General features: G+C 50.8%; 1 protein-coding gene across 8 annotated transcripts in view; it reads right to left on the reverse strand.

Annotated features, from left to right (window-relative positions):
- The window catches only part of ZFHX3 (zinc finger homeobox 3), a 308,931-nt gene that overhangs the window by 147,240 nt on the left and 148,413 nt on the right, over nt 1-13,278 (reverse strand). For 6 of the 8 annotated variants that reach the window (XR_013760296.1, XM_079117846.1, XM_079117848.1 and 3 more), the window contains 2 exons: nt 5,714-8,475; nt 77-573 (listed from right to left, as the gene is read on the reverse strand). Coding sequence is in view for 7 of the 8 variants with exons in the window: in XM_079117846.1 (XP_078973972.1) it covers nt 77-573; nt 5,714-8,429 (3,213 nt within the window). In the remaining variant the exon portion in view is untranslated. The remainder of the gene's footprint in view (nt 1-76; nt 574-5,713; nt 8,476-13,278) is intronic. The other 2 variants (XM_079117851.1, XM_079117850.1) reach the window with 1 other exon arrangement.

Here is a 13,278-nt window from a genome sequence, read left to right on the forward strand (position 1 = left end):
TCGAGTGCTCTCCCATCTCCTAGGTATCCACACTCCATACGGTGGGAGCGCCTGGGCCCTGAGGAGCCGGTCTTACCTTGTACAGCTTCAGGCTGGCCTCGTGCCTGGAGTTGACCGTGTGCAGCCGCAGTTTCTCCAGGCTGTTGGTGTAGTAGTCGCAGGCGTTGCACTTGAGGTGCACAGGGTTGCCGATGGCCACGCACTTGAGCCTCCACTCGTTGGCCTTGCCACCCTCCTTGATGTGGGCCACCAGCTGGTACTTCTGCACGTGCTTGTCCGTCTTGCAGTGCAGCTGGAAGTTGGCCTTGAGCTGGGTGTTGTAGCGGCAGAGCTTGCACTGGTACGAGTCCCCCATCACGGCCTTCCACTCGTCCTCTGAGAGGCTGCGCTCCACGTTCATGTGCAGCCCCAGCATGTCCAGGTTGTCCGTCGTGAACTTGTTGCAGACGGCACACTGGAAGAGCTTCAGCGATGGGTCGTTGGTCTGGATGAAGCTCTCGCCCAGGTTCATCAGTTCCTCCGACACCAGCTGCCCACCCCCGAGCCGCATGTCTAGGGGGATCTCGCCGCCCACTGTGGAGAAGGACAGAGGAAAAGAGTCAGGCGCCAGGCTCCCAGCAGAGGCACCACCCAGCCCTCTGCCACCTTCAGTTTGGGTCCAAAGAGGGCGAGGTCACATTGCAAGTGTTACAAGGTGCTACTCGCTGGAAAACAAAGTCCATTCGCTGTGTGTGGATCTTTCTATGGACACCATGAGGTTGGTGGAAGGCTTCCTGTTTTCCTCCCTTAAGAAAAGAGTACCTAGGAGAAATTATGGACCATCACCTCTTGAATGACCCCAGTCCATCCCCTCTCTCAGGATCCAGGGAAAGTTAGGCATCAGTGTCATTCATGGAGTATAACAAAAGACCCTCCAGAACTAGAAAAAAGTACAGCTACAACCCCGTATGTCCAGTCCCAATGGGACCTGGGATTTATCTAAAGCAGCTCTAATGTCACTTTCTGCAATCAAGGAACTGTTTCATAAGCATGCTGTCCCGTGCACAGTCACCAGCCACGTGTGGCCAAGGAACACTTGAAAAGTGGCTAGTGCAACTGAGGAAAAGAATTCCTACTTGTAATTAATGTAAACGTAGACAGCCACGCATGGTTGGTGGCCGCTGTACGGGATGGCTCAGCTCTAAAGTGAGGATTTCAGGAATATCAGTATGCTCCACCAAGCTCCTCCAGTCACTATCCTACCAGTCCCTCTCCCACCTCACCGCTGGGACAGGCTCCCTCTCTCTGCACCATGAAAAATGTAGATCTCCTCTAGGCCACATCACTTTCTCCTTGTCAGTCAGAGATGACCACATACAGAGCCACAACACAGCTGGCGTCCCTTTCAGGGTACAGCCTCTCCAGGGTTGGGGTCCAGCCTTATCCTCATTGACCCCAGTGCCTAGCCCACGATACCGATGTTAGCAAATATTGGCTGTGCCAGACAAGGCTCAAAAGAGCCCAAATGGTACATGCTCAGGTGTGGACTGAAATGGGCAGTGAAACTCCAAAGTCAGCTCCCAGTCCCTGAAAAGGGTCAGAAAGACCTCTCTACCCAGGTTCCTTCTCAGTCCATCACTGCCCCACATAAACTGGGGCAACTCACCTTCACTGGTGGTAAATTAATACAGGAAGCTCTTATTTACATCAGAGAAAGACCTGGAAGACGCTGCCTTCCCTCCAGGGCTTAGAAGCACACGGAGAGTTGAGCATCGGCTTCTATTTTCTGCCTCTCCCCTAAATACATGAATACTTTGAGCTATGAGGTCTGCCCCCAAGCCCCAACTGATATTTAAACTTGACCTTTTACATGTGGTTGGACTGAGGTTATTTATTTATTTTCTTTAATGATTGATTAGAATTCAAGTTGGTGGTTCATCAAAAAAAAAGATTTTCTTTTTTTAAATGATTTTCTTATTTATGCTACTCAGGGTACCTCAAGTGAAAAGATCAGCACAGGTTACACTAAGCAAGACGGGTTGTGTTTGAAGTCTGCGAGCAGTCTAGCAAGCCACAGAAATCTTCACACATGCATTCCAGAAGGCTTAGGAAGCCTTCTGCTTGCTGTCTTTTGCCATCTCCCCTGGTGAGAGGAGCCACAACTATGACGTTCTTTTTAGGACAAGAGAGAGGAAAAAAAAAAAAAAAAAGCCCACCGCATCCCTTAATGGGTACGAAGGCCAGACAACATCTACAAAACATGCTCCATGTTTTGTTAAAGCAGAAACTGCCCGGAGGGTAAGACAAGGAGCAAACATATATTTGTTTCTGATGCCAACCACCTGAAGCAGCAAATCTTTCCCACTTTTTAAATTTAACCTGAGTGCATCAATATTGCTCTGAAGAGAAATTCAGCTGTCACTTGCTGGATGCCTGAGTGAAAATTGGAAGTCCTCAGAACACACAGAGAAAAGAAGTCCCTGTTCCCATTCCAGGCTCTTCAGATGAAATGCAAATCACAGAGCAGAGGAGTGGCAAGAGGAGCCGGGGACAGGCAGGCCCAAACTCACACAGACCGCAGGGAAACAGCAGCGCTTTAGGATCCCACAACGCATGAGGCTGGAAGGAACCTACTCAGCCCCCAGGAGGTGGAGGAACCTCACCCATTAGGGAGGAGAGCCCTTCCCAAGTAGGAGCTTAGCAAGGCTTTGCTCTCGAGCCCGCCTGGAATAGTCTTGGCGCCCATCGCCCTACACACCACCAACCTTAGCACTGGGGATCTGCACACTGGCATGTGAGCCCGCCCAGAACCACATCCTGAGAGAAGCACGTGGATTAAGTGACACATCCTAGAAGGAACAGAAGCAGGAGCTTCATGCAGGTGTTCTGTGCCCGCCTACTGAGGAAACACCCAGATGCCCCCAAAGCAACCCCTTCCTCGGTGCTGTGCTGAACTTCAGTACCAGGGTATGCTATGCTAATTCCAGTTAAAGGGATGTTTGTGAAGACATTCATATGGTCTCAAGACTAATATCCGGTCTACAAAGAGTGGCCAAACCAGACCAGAACAAGGGTGCTAACCCCCTCCGTGTTAAAGTCTTCCTGAAAGTAAGGAACCATGAGAACGATAACTGTAAGCAGGAGTATATTTGCCCTCTGCAAAACCCAGTGATCTCTAGTAACACCTATGGCTATTTTATAAATGGTCTAAGAGGAAAAAAAAAAAAAAAAAACAGCAGAGCTGCAAACAGAACTGAAAGTTACACCTTTTTTCATTTGCATATGTTGGTTTCTCCCACTGAGGTTTTCCGACCTCAATTGTAAGCCCTTCCAACACTTCCTGTCATCTCCACATCCACTCAAGCTTCCAGCACAAAGCATTTGTAACTGTCATCATCTCAACAGACCCTGTGGCCCAAAGAATGCACAGGATGTCTCCAAAGACTCACCTCATCTGACAAGTGGTGACGCTGAAAACTCAAGGGCCCTTCTTGACTGAGCTGGATGAAGTCCCTGGAGGAAGAGCTCTCTCCTCTTAGTAAAGTAAGAGAGGCTCTCTTGTGTATGTCTAAAACACCAGGATTCATTCCTCTGTATCTTTGGTACCTACCACGATACCCAGCATAGTGCCTGATGGACTTTGGATTCATGGATACTTGGTGGAAAAGCTAGATCATTTCTCTCCTTCTCAATTCAAGCCTTCGTAACCCATTTTAAAGGTAGCAAAACAGACCTCACTTTAATCCAGTATGAACCCCTCCGTTTTCTGTCTTTGTTCCACCCATATGATGCCTAGTTTACTCCAAAGAGCAGCTTCCCAAGATTTTAAATCACCAGGCTGGAAAACTCCAATCCAGAGTGGCTTTAAAAAAAAAAAAAAAAAAAGCCTTCAGAGTCCTGAAGCCCATCCTCCAGTGAGCATGGAGAAAAATAAGATCCCTCTGTCTTTATTAGGATTGACCAGGTGGTAAGACATCTTCAGGACATTTGGTAATAACGGATCATACAGGATCAATGGGTTAATGTTTCAAGATGGAACACAAGATCAAAATATCACAAATTCAAAGTGAAATACAAAGCAGGAAAAGCAATAGAATTCTCTGAGATCTAATTCATCAGCAAGAAAAATTATCACTAAAACACCAGAGACCTGCAAGGTGGTGAGGGCTGGCCCTATGGCATTCACCAAAAACCATCTCAGAATGGCCCTTGCCCACATTTTGTTGCCAAGAACAACTTATCCCCATGTCAGCAATGGGATACCACTTAACTCACGCCATTGCCACTGACCCCAAGAGGGTTAGGTCGCAGTCCGAGAATGGAAGTCAGGCAGGACCCCCATCTGAATCACAAGAGGTGGGGCAAGAGAGGCTCAACCATCATGCTGGCCTTCACAAAACCAATCTGCAAATTTTCTTACTAGCATGACTCTCACAAAAGTGGTTGTGACTCTTTCTACCTAAAGACCCAGTTTTCAGCATCCAAATCCTATATATCTTTGGCCCTATTTCAGATGTATTAAGCCAATGATTAAGACTCGATGGTATGGTTTGGATAAATGTCCCCTCAAGGCCCGTGTGTTAAAGACTTTCTCCCCAGCATGTGGCACTACTGGGTGGTGGAACCTTTAAGAGGTGGGGCCTAGTTGTAATCTTCTGATCATATGGGCATGTACCCAGGAAAAGGATGTTGGGACCCTGACTTCCTCTTCCTCTCACTTCCTGGTCACCACGAGATGAGCAGCTTCCTTCGCCATGTACTCCTGCCACAATATACTGCCTCACCACATGCCTAAAAGCCGCCAGGTCCACTGACTGTGGACTAAAGCTTTCAGAGCTGTGAGCCAAAATAAACCTTTTGTCTTCATAAAATGACTGTGTCTGGTATCTGTTACAGTACCAGTCGAGTAAAACACTAGTGACTAGACCTGGCCAACTCCTCTAAAGCACAGCTGCCTTGTGTGGCAGCAAAAGGCTCCATTAACCAGCGCCCAACTGCTATTAAAACTTAGCTTTCTTTGACAGACAACTTTACAATTCATTCATTTTTCATTTATCACACCACTCATTAGGATGTCCCCAGGGCAATTTAATTCCCAATTAATTCCCAACTACACTAATCACCATCATCCAAAACAATAAAGAAGAAGAACACATCTCTTTCATCAAGATCCTCATAAACACAAGGAGAACTTTGAGAAATCTCTGGGTGGCTCTCAGTTCAGCAGAAAACCAGCCTTCGGTTATGTGAATAAGGTATGCTATGGTTTCAAATTCCTCTCATTGAGATGATTGTCCCGATTTAAATGATTGAGATAATTGTCCCTGTTCCTCTTATTGAGATGATTGTCTCAGCTACAGTTTCCTGTAAGTTTTAATAAATATTTAATGGACCCCAAAAGTTTTGAGTGATTATGGCGATTTTTCAAATTGAGAAAGAGAGAAAGGAGAGACTGGGAATAGAAAGTAGGGTTGACCATAAGCCAAAAACTAGAGGAAATACTTAAATTTTAATCCTGGCCCTATGTAGCCAGAGTACAATCATAGCTCTGTTGACTGCATAAGATCTTCCATATGTACAGAGTTCAGGGGATTCTTGAGGAGAAAGAGTTGATTGCAAGACACTCCACTTTACACAAGGCAACTCAAGGAGAGAAAAATCAACCTCGGCCTGTGGCCACTTTCCCCAACGAAACGACTACCGTTAAAACAAACAAACACGGGGTCAGCCTCACCTAGAGCAGGCGTCATGGCAGCCATGGGCCCGGTGGGATCCAGCTGGAATCCGCTCATCATGAACTGGGCGTCCGAGGCGGCACTTTCCATCTTCAGGTTGGGCAGGTTCATGTTCTGGGCCAGGTAGTACTGGTACAGCTCAGCCTCGGCGGGCGAGGGCAGGCTGCCGAGGCCCAGGTGGCGGCTGTGCTGGATCTGGGTCATGTTCTGCTGCAGCAGCATCATGTTGTGCATGTGCTTCTCGCTGGTCATGTGGATGCGGAGGTTCCTCGCCACGTTGGTCTCGTAATCGCACACCTCGCACCGCCACGTGGGTTTGGTTTTTGGTTTGGTGGGCGAGGGGGCCCCGCAGGAGCTGCTGATATTGGCCGCTGCTGCAGCCGCCGCCGCCGCAGCCGCTGCCGCCCCGGCGGTGTGGCTGAAGACCTGCTCCCCGCCTCCGTTCTGCAGGTTCTGCATGTTGTTGAGATGCTTGTCGGACTGCATGTGAATACTGAGGTTGCCTTTGGTCGTTGTGGAGTAGTTACACACCTCGCAGCGGAAAGGCTTGTAACCACACGTGTAGCTCTCGCCTCGTGCCAACCGGGGGTGGGGCTGCCCGCTTTTGCAGTAGACGCAGGAGCCCCCCGGCTCCGGGTGCTTCTCCTTCATGTGTGCCTCCAGCGTCTGCTGGTACTTATAGTGCCAGTTGCACTTGGGGCACTTGAGTGTCTTACACGAGTTACGAGAATGCATCATGGTCATGTGGCCGCCCAGCGAGCGGGAGGAGCCCAGGACCGTGTCGCATTTGGGGCACTCCACGCCGCTCCCCGAGGGGCATTCCCCAACCCCCAGCTCGCAGAGGGAGCCAGCGTGCTGGTGATGGGGGACGAAGCCCCCATCGTCGCCCTCTGTGCTTTCATTTGGTTCTGGTGCTGTGGCATTGTCTTTATTGGCACTTTCGTCAGCGAAGTCCAGCCTCCTGCCGCCCTCTGCCACATTGGCCCTGACGCCCTCACTGTTAAAGCTTAAACGATTCCTCCTGTTCGCACCATCAAAGACAACAAAGGAAGAAGCGGAATTAGAACTAGTAGAAGCTGTGCCCCTCGACAGGGTCTGGAGCACATTAGGCATTAAGGGGGAGTTAGAAATGCTTTGGTTTGAGAGAGCAAGGTCCTTTTTGCTGCTACCACCTGCCGTGGCCCCGGGCTCCTCAGGGGGCCTGTCCTCCAGCTCATCGTCCAACTCACTTGGAAAGAGTCCTTTGCAACCCTCTTCTTCCTCCTCCTCCTCTTCCTCCTCCTCCTCTTCTTCCTCCTCCTCCACCTCTTCTTCCTCCTCTTCCTCCTCCGCCTCCTCCTCCTCGGCTGGCTCTGCTTTCTCGGAGAAGCAATCCGGCTCGCCCGCTTCTTGCTTCTCTCCTTCAGCTGCCCCAGAGTCCTTGCCCTCTGAGGATTTGGTAGGACTGGAAGCCAGAGGCCCCAGGGGGACTGAGGTAATGGGGGTCTTCAGGACCGAGCTGGTGAGCCCGCCAAGGTTCAAGAGGGTGCTGGGGGTCAAGAGACCAGCCTGGGGCTGCTCAGGGCCCGTGGCAGAGCCGGCTGGGAGAGCCTCCTCCCCTTCCATTCGAATGCCACTAAATTTACCATAAAAACTGTGTCCGGGGCCTATGAGGTTAGCTGTGGAAACTAAAGGGTGTTGAAAGTTTTTGTTTTTTGGTTCCAGAAAACTTACAAGGGGTTCCTTGTCTTTGCCGATCCCTTGGATGATAGCGGAGATGTTCTTATTGCTAAGAATTTTCCGCTCGTCTTCACTCAGGGTCATTCGATGGTCGTGCACCGCGTGGGTCACAAACGAACGGACGTACCCGAAGGAGAGTTTGCACAAGAAACACATCAGGATGGGCTTCCTCTTGCCGTAGAGCACGAAGCCATCGAATTTGGACAGGTCCACATTGTTGGGAACATCTTTGGATACGCAGGAGCTTTTGGCAGAACCGTCGCTGTTCAGGTAATCCTTGTTGCTTTTGTGTCGCACGTCAAAAACGCGGAAGCTGTGCAGGACGGGGCTGAGCCCCGCCAGGGCTGAGGTATTCGGGAAGGCCTGGTCTGAGCCCTCAAACCACTTCCCGAAGGATGAGGCTATGTGGAAAGTGTTGATGATCTGCGGGTACACGGGTGCAGCACACGAAGGGTCCCCCTGCTTGCCCCCCGCCCCGGGGACAGCGTTCAGGAAGAGCGAGGGGACCGGCCCGCTGCCGCTGCCGCACGCGCCCCCGCCCTGGCTCAGCTGGCTCAGGCTCTCCACGATGTACGCGGAGCCGTCGGGCTGGTAGACGATCTCCCCGGCCAGGTTCTCCACGTCGCTCTCCTCGTCGGCCTCCTCGCTGGTGTCGCTGGCGCTCTCCTCCGGCGGGGGCGGCGGCGGGCGCGCGCCGGGGCAGGGGTGCTCCATGTAGCTCTGCAGGCTGGCGAAGGAGGCGGCGCACTCGTTGCAGCTCACCTCCTTGCTGGCGGGCTCGGCGGCGGCCCCGGCCGAGGCGCTGCTCTCCGCGAGGCGCTCATTGAAGGGGGCCCTCAGGCCGTCCAGGGGCCCGTGGCTCTCGCCTGTGGGCTGCTCCATGCTACTGGGTTTGTCGGGGAGGTGGGTGCTGTTGAGTTCAGTCCATTGCCGGTGCTGAGGGATACCGCACCCATTGTCCTTCCCCGAGACGACGGGCGAGTCACAGCCTTCCATGGTAAGGCCTGCGTGGAGCTTTCATTGCACCCAGTACGGATCGGACCTGAAGGGCGGAGGCAAGGGGGGAGGAGGGAGAGAAGGGAAAGAGAGAGAGAAAGGAAAGAGGTTAGGAGGGCCGAGGCTAAGGTCCCGCGCACACGGAGCGCTCTACCAGGCTTCTGTCCACACCCACAATACGGAGCCCAGGGCCCGCCGGGCAGCAGGCCAGCACGCAGAGGGCAAGCTGCACCTGTGGGCATCAACGCCGGGTCCAAGCAAGGTGGGTGGGGGTGGAGAAAAGGGGTCAGGAGCACGCCTCTTTGACTTCAGGTGGCCCTCTGCTCTACCCGGGGCGACCAGTTCAAGTTTCCTGCGTTTGTCAGCACAGCTTCAAGTCAGGGCCAGCGATGAGCCACGGTGCAGAAGGGCTGTTGTCTCTCCAGACCGGCATGAGGTCACAGAATCCAGGCCCTACCGTATACAGATGACCCACATCCACTGGTGGTGGGAGAGGGACAAGAGGTAGGGACTAAATGGAGGACTGTTAGCATCCTCCAAAACAGGATGGACAACTAGGATATGTTGGCTGGTTTACAGAAATCCCTGATGCTGTCTTTACTGACCATGTCTTTGAACTTTGACAAGTTCAAAGAAGATCTCTGAAAACTACAAGGCCCAGAGAGCCAGCCTGCAGGCCTGGACACAGCCCACAATGTCCCCAGGAGGACTAGTGGCTGCATCCCTCTTCTCCAGGACTCTCTAGGCACCAGTACCATTCTTCATCCAGTAAAACGGAGGGGTTAAATGCCAAAACAGGCCCAGTGCCAACTCTAACCACGAAACAGAAGACAGGTCCCCAATTCCCATCTCCTCCACTCCAAACAGGAGAGCTCCCTGGACTTCATTGGTTTCAGACTAAGAACATGTAGATGCAAAGTGTGAGTTTGATATTTCCAAAGAGAATCAACCAGACCCTTCATTTGGCAACTCCTCCAAAAGCTCTACCTCATCCTGTTTGTAGAAGCCTGCTCACGGCGTGGCTTGGTGGCTTTTGCTCTCCTGATCTTAGCCCAAATCCAGACAGCAGCTGGGCTCAGCAAGCCCCAGTTGCACACCTGCCTTGTAGGATATTAGTTGCTACCCAAGCAACTGTCCTGCAGCCCTTTTCTGCAGTCAGGGCTTTTCTGCTTCCGACTCCAAAGTGCCACTGATCTGAACTGCCCTCTGAGACCTTGTGTCCCTGGGGAAGGCAGCACTGGATCACCAGACACCAGGCTCCTGTGGCAATGTCATTGCTGGGCATTTCTTCTGTCCGGACACTAGTATAAGCAACTCAACACCTAGCATAGCCTGATCTGTCACCCACAGATCCCGGGCCATCTTCCCCTGCTCCTCCTCTGTGGAGGACACCTGGCCACGTCTCCATCCCCCACCTCCTTCATCTCATTTCATCTTCATCAGCAGATGAAGGTTGTAGCTGTTTGGTCTCCTTCTACACGCTGCAATCCCCATCTTTTCATCCTTTTTTCATGATTCTTGACTGCACAGTGAGCCAACAGCTCCCCCTCGGGAAAAGATGGAGAAAGCATGTTTACCAGAAGTCTCAGGAGAAATAACTTTTTGGAAGAATGTACCATGATTTGTTTAAAACACACATGCACAAACACTCATTTTTTCAATTTATAAGGTCAGACTCCGTGTCAACAAGTTCTGCATGCCTTAGAAAAGACATGTTCATTTGAAACAGAGGTGACTACACTAAACCAAATCCAATGGCAAATGCAACCGAACTTCTCTGAAGGCTTAGCTGGGATACAGGTGAGAATCCAGGGAGGCTCTTCTTAAGGATGCTCCTGATTGGCTGGACAACATCTGATTGACAGCTCGGGCCAAAAAGGTTGGCAGGCCTGAAGGGGCGGGAGGGTTAACAGCCCAATTGTAAAATCAATGTCATAAATGCTTGGTAAGTTACAGGAACATGCGGGAAGGGGAGGCCACGATTGATAAAGGAGAACAGCTTTGATGCTGCACCAGGGACTTGTTTATCGACAGCAAAGCCAATCTCCTCTCCAGCCTGGGCTGGGCCAAAGAAACCTGCAAGCGTTTACCAATTAATTGGTGGGCTTTTCTTGCTCTGCTTTCTTCTTCCTCCTCCTCTTCCATAAACTCTCCAGCTAAGGGACTGAGACTTTTTTTTTTTTTTTTTTTTTTCCAATGCCCTTAGTTTGTTTTCCACTACAAAGCAGAAGGTGTCAAGAAAAGATGACACTGTGACAACTTCTGAAAGACAGATGACCCTGTGGTGGTGACGCTAGGGCCTGCTCCTTCACAGGGGTGATGGCCCATTAAGATGCAGGTGGAAAAGGAGGATTTCCTTTCTGGATCCATGCCGCTCACTCTGGGCTTGCTTTCCACGCACACACGCTGGCCGTGATGAGCAGAAGTCTTGGCAACCTTGCTGAAGAACCAAGTGTGGTTCATGGGGTAGCAGTGAGCTTGGGAAATGCAGACTCTCAGCCCACGGCAACCCCCATGATCAGAATCTGCGTTTCTTACACCATCTCCAAGAAATATGGATTAGACTTTGAGACTCTCTGCCTCACAACATCTTCACCAGATGGCTGGCTCATCTGTGCTTGGTACCTATACTGCCAGGTTACCAGCGAAGGGCAGTCGTAGCCCTACCATCAGTCTCTGGGAGGTGCAGGGATGGGGATGGACAAGGTGGACAGGAGCCCTGACATGGAGAAATCTCTTCATCGTGCCTGCTCCTGCAGCTCAAGGACCTCAGGGCATCAACCACTCTCCCACCCAGCCGGCCGTCGAGCTCACTCTGTTTATCAGCCAGTCAATAAGAAAAAGGTAGTTCTTACTTAAGGAGGCAGAAGTCAACTCGGCAGGTCGATCAGCACTCTGTCTGTAAACACGGTTTCCCGTAAAATCAATGATCTTCAGTTACAGAGGGCAGCCTGAGAACCAAGAGGGTCCCTGCGCTTTCACAGGCAGCCCCGCCAGCCAGAGTTCACATGCCTCTCTCCTCTCAGGCCCCCCAGACTGTGGGCCCCGTCCCCATCCCTGGCTCGCGCACACAGGCCTCAACCCTTCCCACAGCCTGTTTCTCCTTCCACTGAATACACCCCAAATTCCCTTTATACGTCCAGGCATGCTCTCACAACCCCGGCTACTATACTCAGTGCAACTGTTTAACAATTCAGTTGGATTTTAAGAAAGCACATCTCTCCCATGACAAAGCTCAAGAGAAGACACAAGAAGATCTTGCTAGTGTCCGGACACAGGCACACATGTGAGCGCTCTTCCCCTCCCTCCCTCTCCTCCTCATCCTAGCATTTCCATCGGAGAGGAAACTTATAAGTTCTAGTGCCTTCATCAAGAACACCCCGCCCTTTAATCATCTCCCAAGTTAGAGTTCCCTCTGAAAAGCCACTGCATCTTTGCAGGTGTCCGTCTCTACTTTCCAAAGACTACTCAGAAGGATAAATCTATACCATGCGCCTTGTGGGCGCCTGTAAATCAAGGTGTCCCTCTCTCTTTCTAAGCTAAAAAGATGTGCTGTGACAGTTCTATGGCATTCCCAGAAGGAGACAGGGCTGGGTAAAAAGCAACAGTTACAGAGAGGCTGGAGAGGGGGTGCAGTTAGGAGCAAGGGGAGGGGGCTCCTGCTGTTGCTCTGGCTCCCAGAGAATTAAACACGAACAGTCGCACAGGGTAATTTTAAATTGTTAATTAGCACGGGGTTAATTAGGCAGTCCTTTCACAAGGGGCTCTTTGGCAGAAAACCAAGAAGGGAAACAAAGGGAAGGAAAGAAAAACAAAGAGAATAGAGACAGTGAGAAAGAGTTGCCTCTATGGGGAACCCCACGGTATCCCCAGAGACGCTGGTCCAGAAACTCTGGGTGCTCCCTGCCCTGTCCCAGGGAGATGCAGCATATACTGCCTTCCTACAGCATCCCAGCAGGACAGCGCGAGCCTCAAAGATGCACAAGCCCTTTGACTCAGCAATTTCTCCATTCTAGGAATGTATCCTAAAGAAACAACCCAAGAGATGCATGGAGATAGAAGATTACTCCTAACAGAAAAAAAAAAAAAAAAACAACAAAAGATGGAAATAATCAGGCAAAAACAGAGACTAAATAAGTGACAGTGGACAGAGCTCCATGTGTTGTTATAAAAATGATTTTCTTCAAAGAAACTGTTTACAGGCATGGGAAAACTGTCAGATGCTAAATGAATGAAGCACATATAGGTATGCATATAAAAGCATGAGGTATTTCTATCAAAATTTTTATGATGGTCATTTCTAGGAGATGAGGTTATGGGTGACTTCATTTCCTCCTCTGTGCCTTTATTTCCCAAAGCTTTTTAAAGTTAAAGCCTCGTAACAGCAGCCACGGCTTTCCTGAGTGAGGCACTGTGTGACGGCCTGTGGGTTCTGCCCCACTTCGATCCTTAGAACCACTCTGTGACATGGGGGCTATTTTTATTCCCACTTTAAAGATGGAAAGACTGAGGTTGCCTAAAGTTATACACTCTAAAAGACAAAGCCAGAGAGCCTGGCTGTGGCGTCTGTGGCCCTGGCTGCTCTGATTTTCTTTAAGGTCTACTTCATGAGACAGGAACAGATGCTATAACCAGTGTGCACATTCAATCTTTAGTACCTGGGACCAAGATCAGGGGCTGCCAGGACTGCTAATATAAAAGAACACAGCCACCTCCCACCCCCCAAACGCCCTTTCCATGCCTGACGGTGATGCTGGAGGACTCAAGAGGACTTCTTCACACATATGCCTTCAGACAGGCGGAAGGGGACAACGCAGAGAAGGGCAGCCGCAACTAAAAACTGGAAGAT

This window comes from Sciurus vulgaris (genome assembly GCF_902686455.1).
Source record: "Sciurus vulgaris genome assembly, chromosome: 17".
NCBI lineage: Eukaryota > Metazoa > Chordata > Mammalia > Rodentia > Sciuridae > Sciurus > Sciurus vulgaris.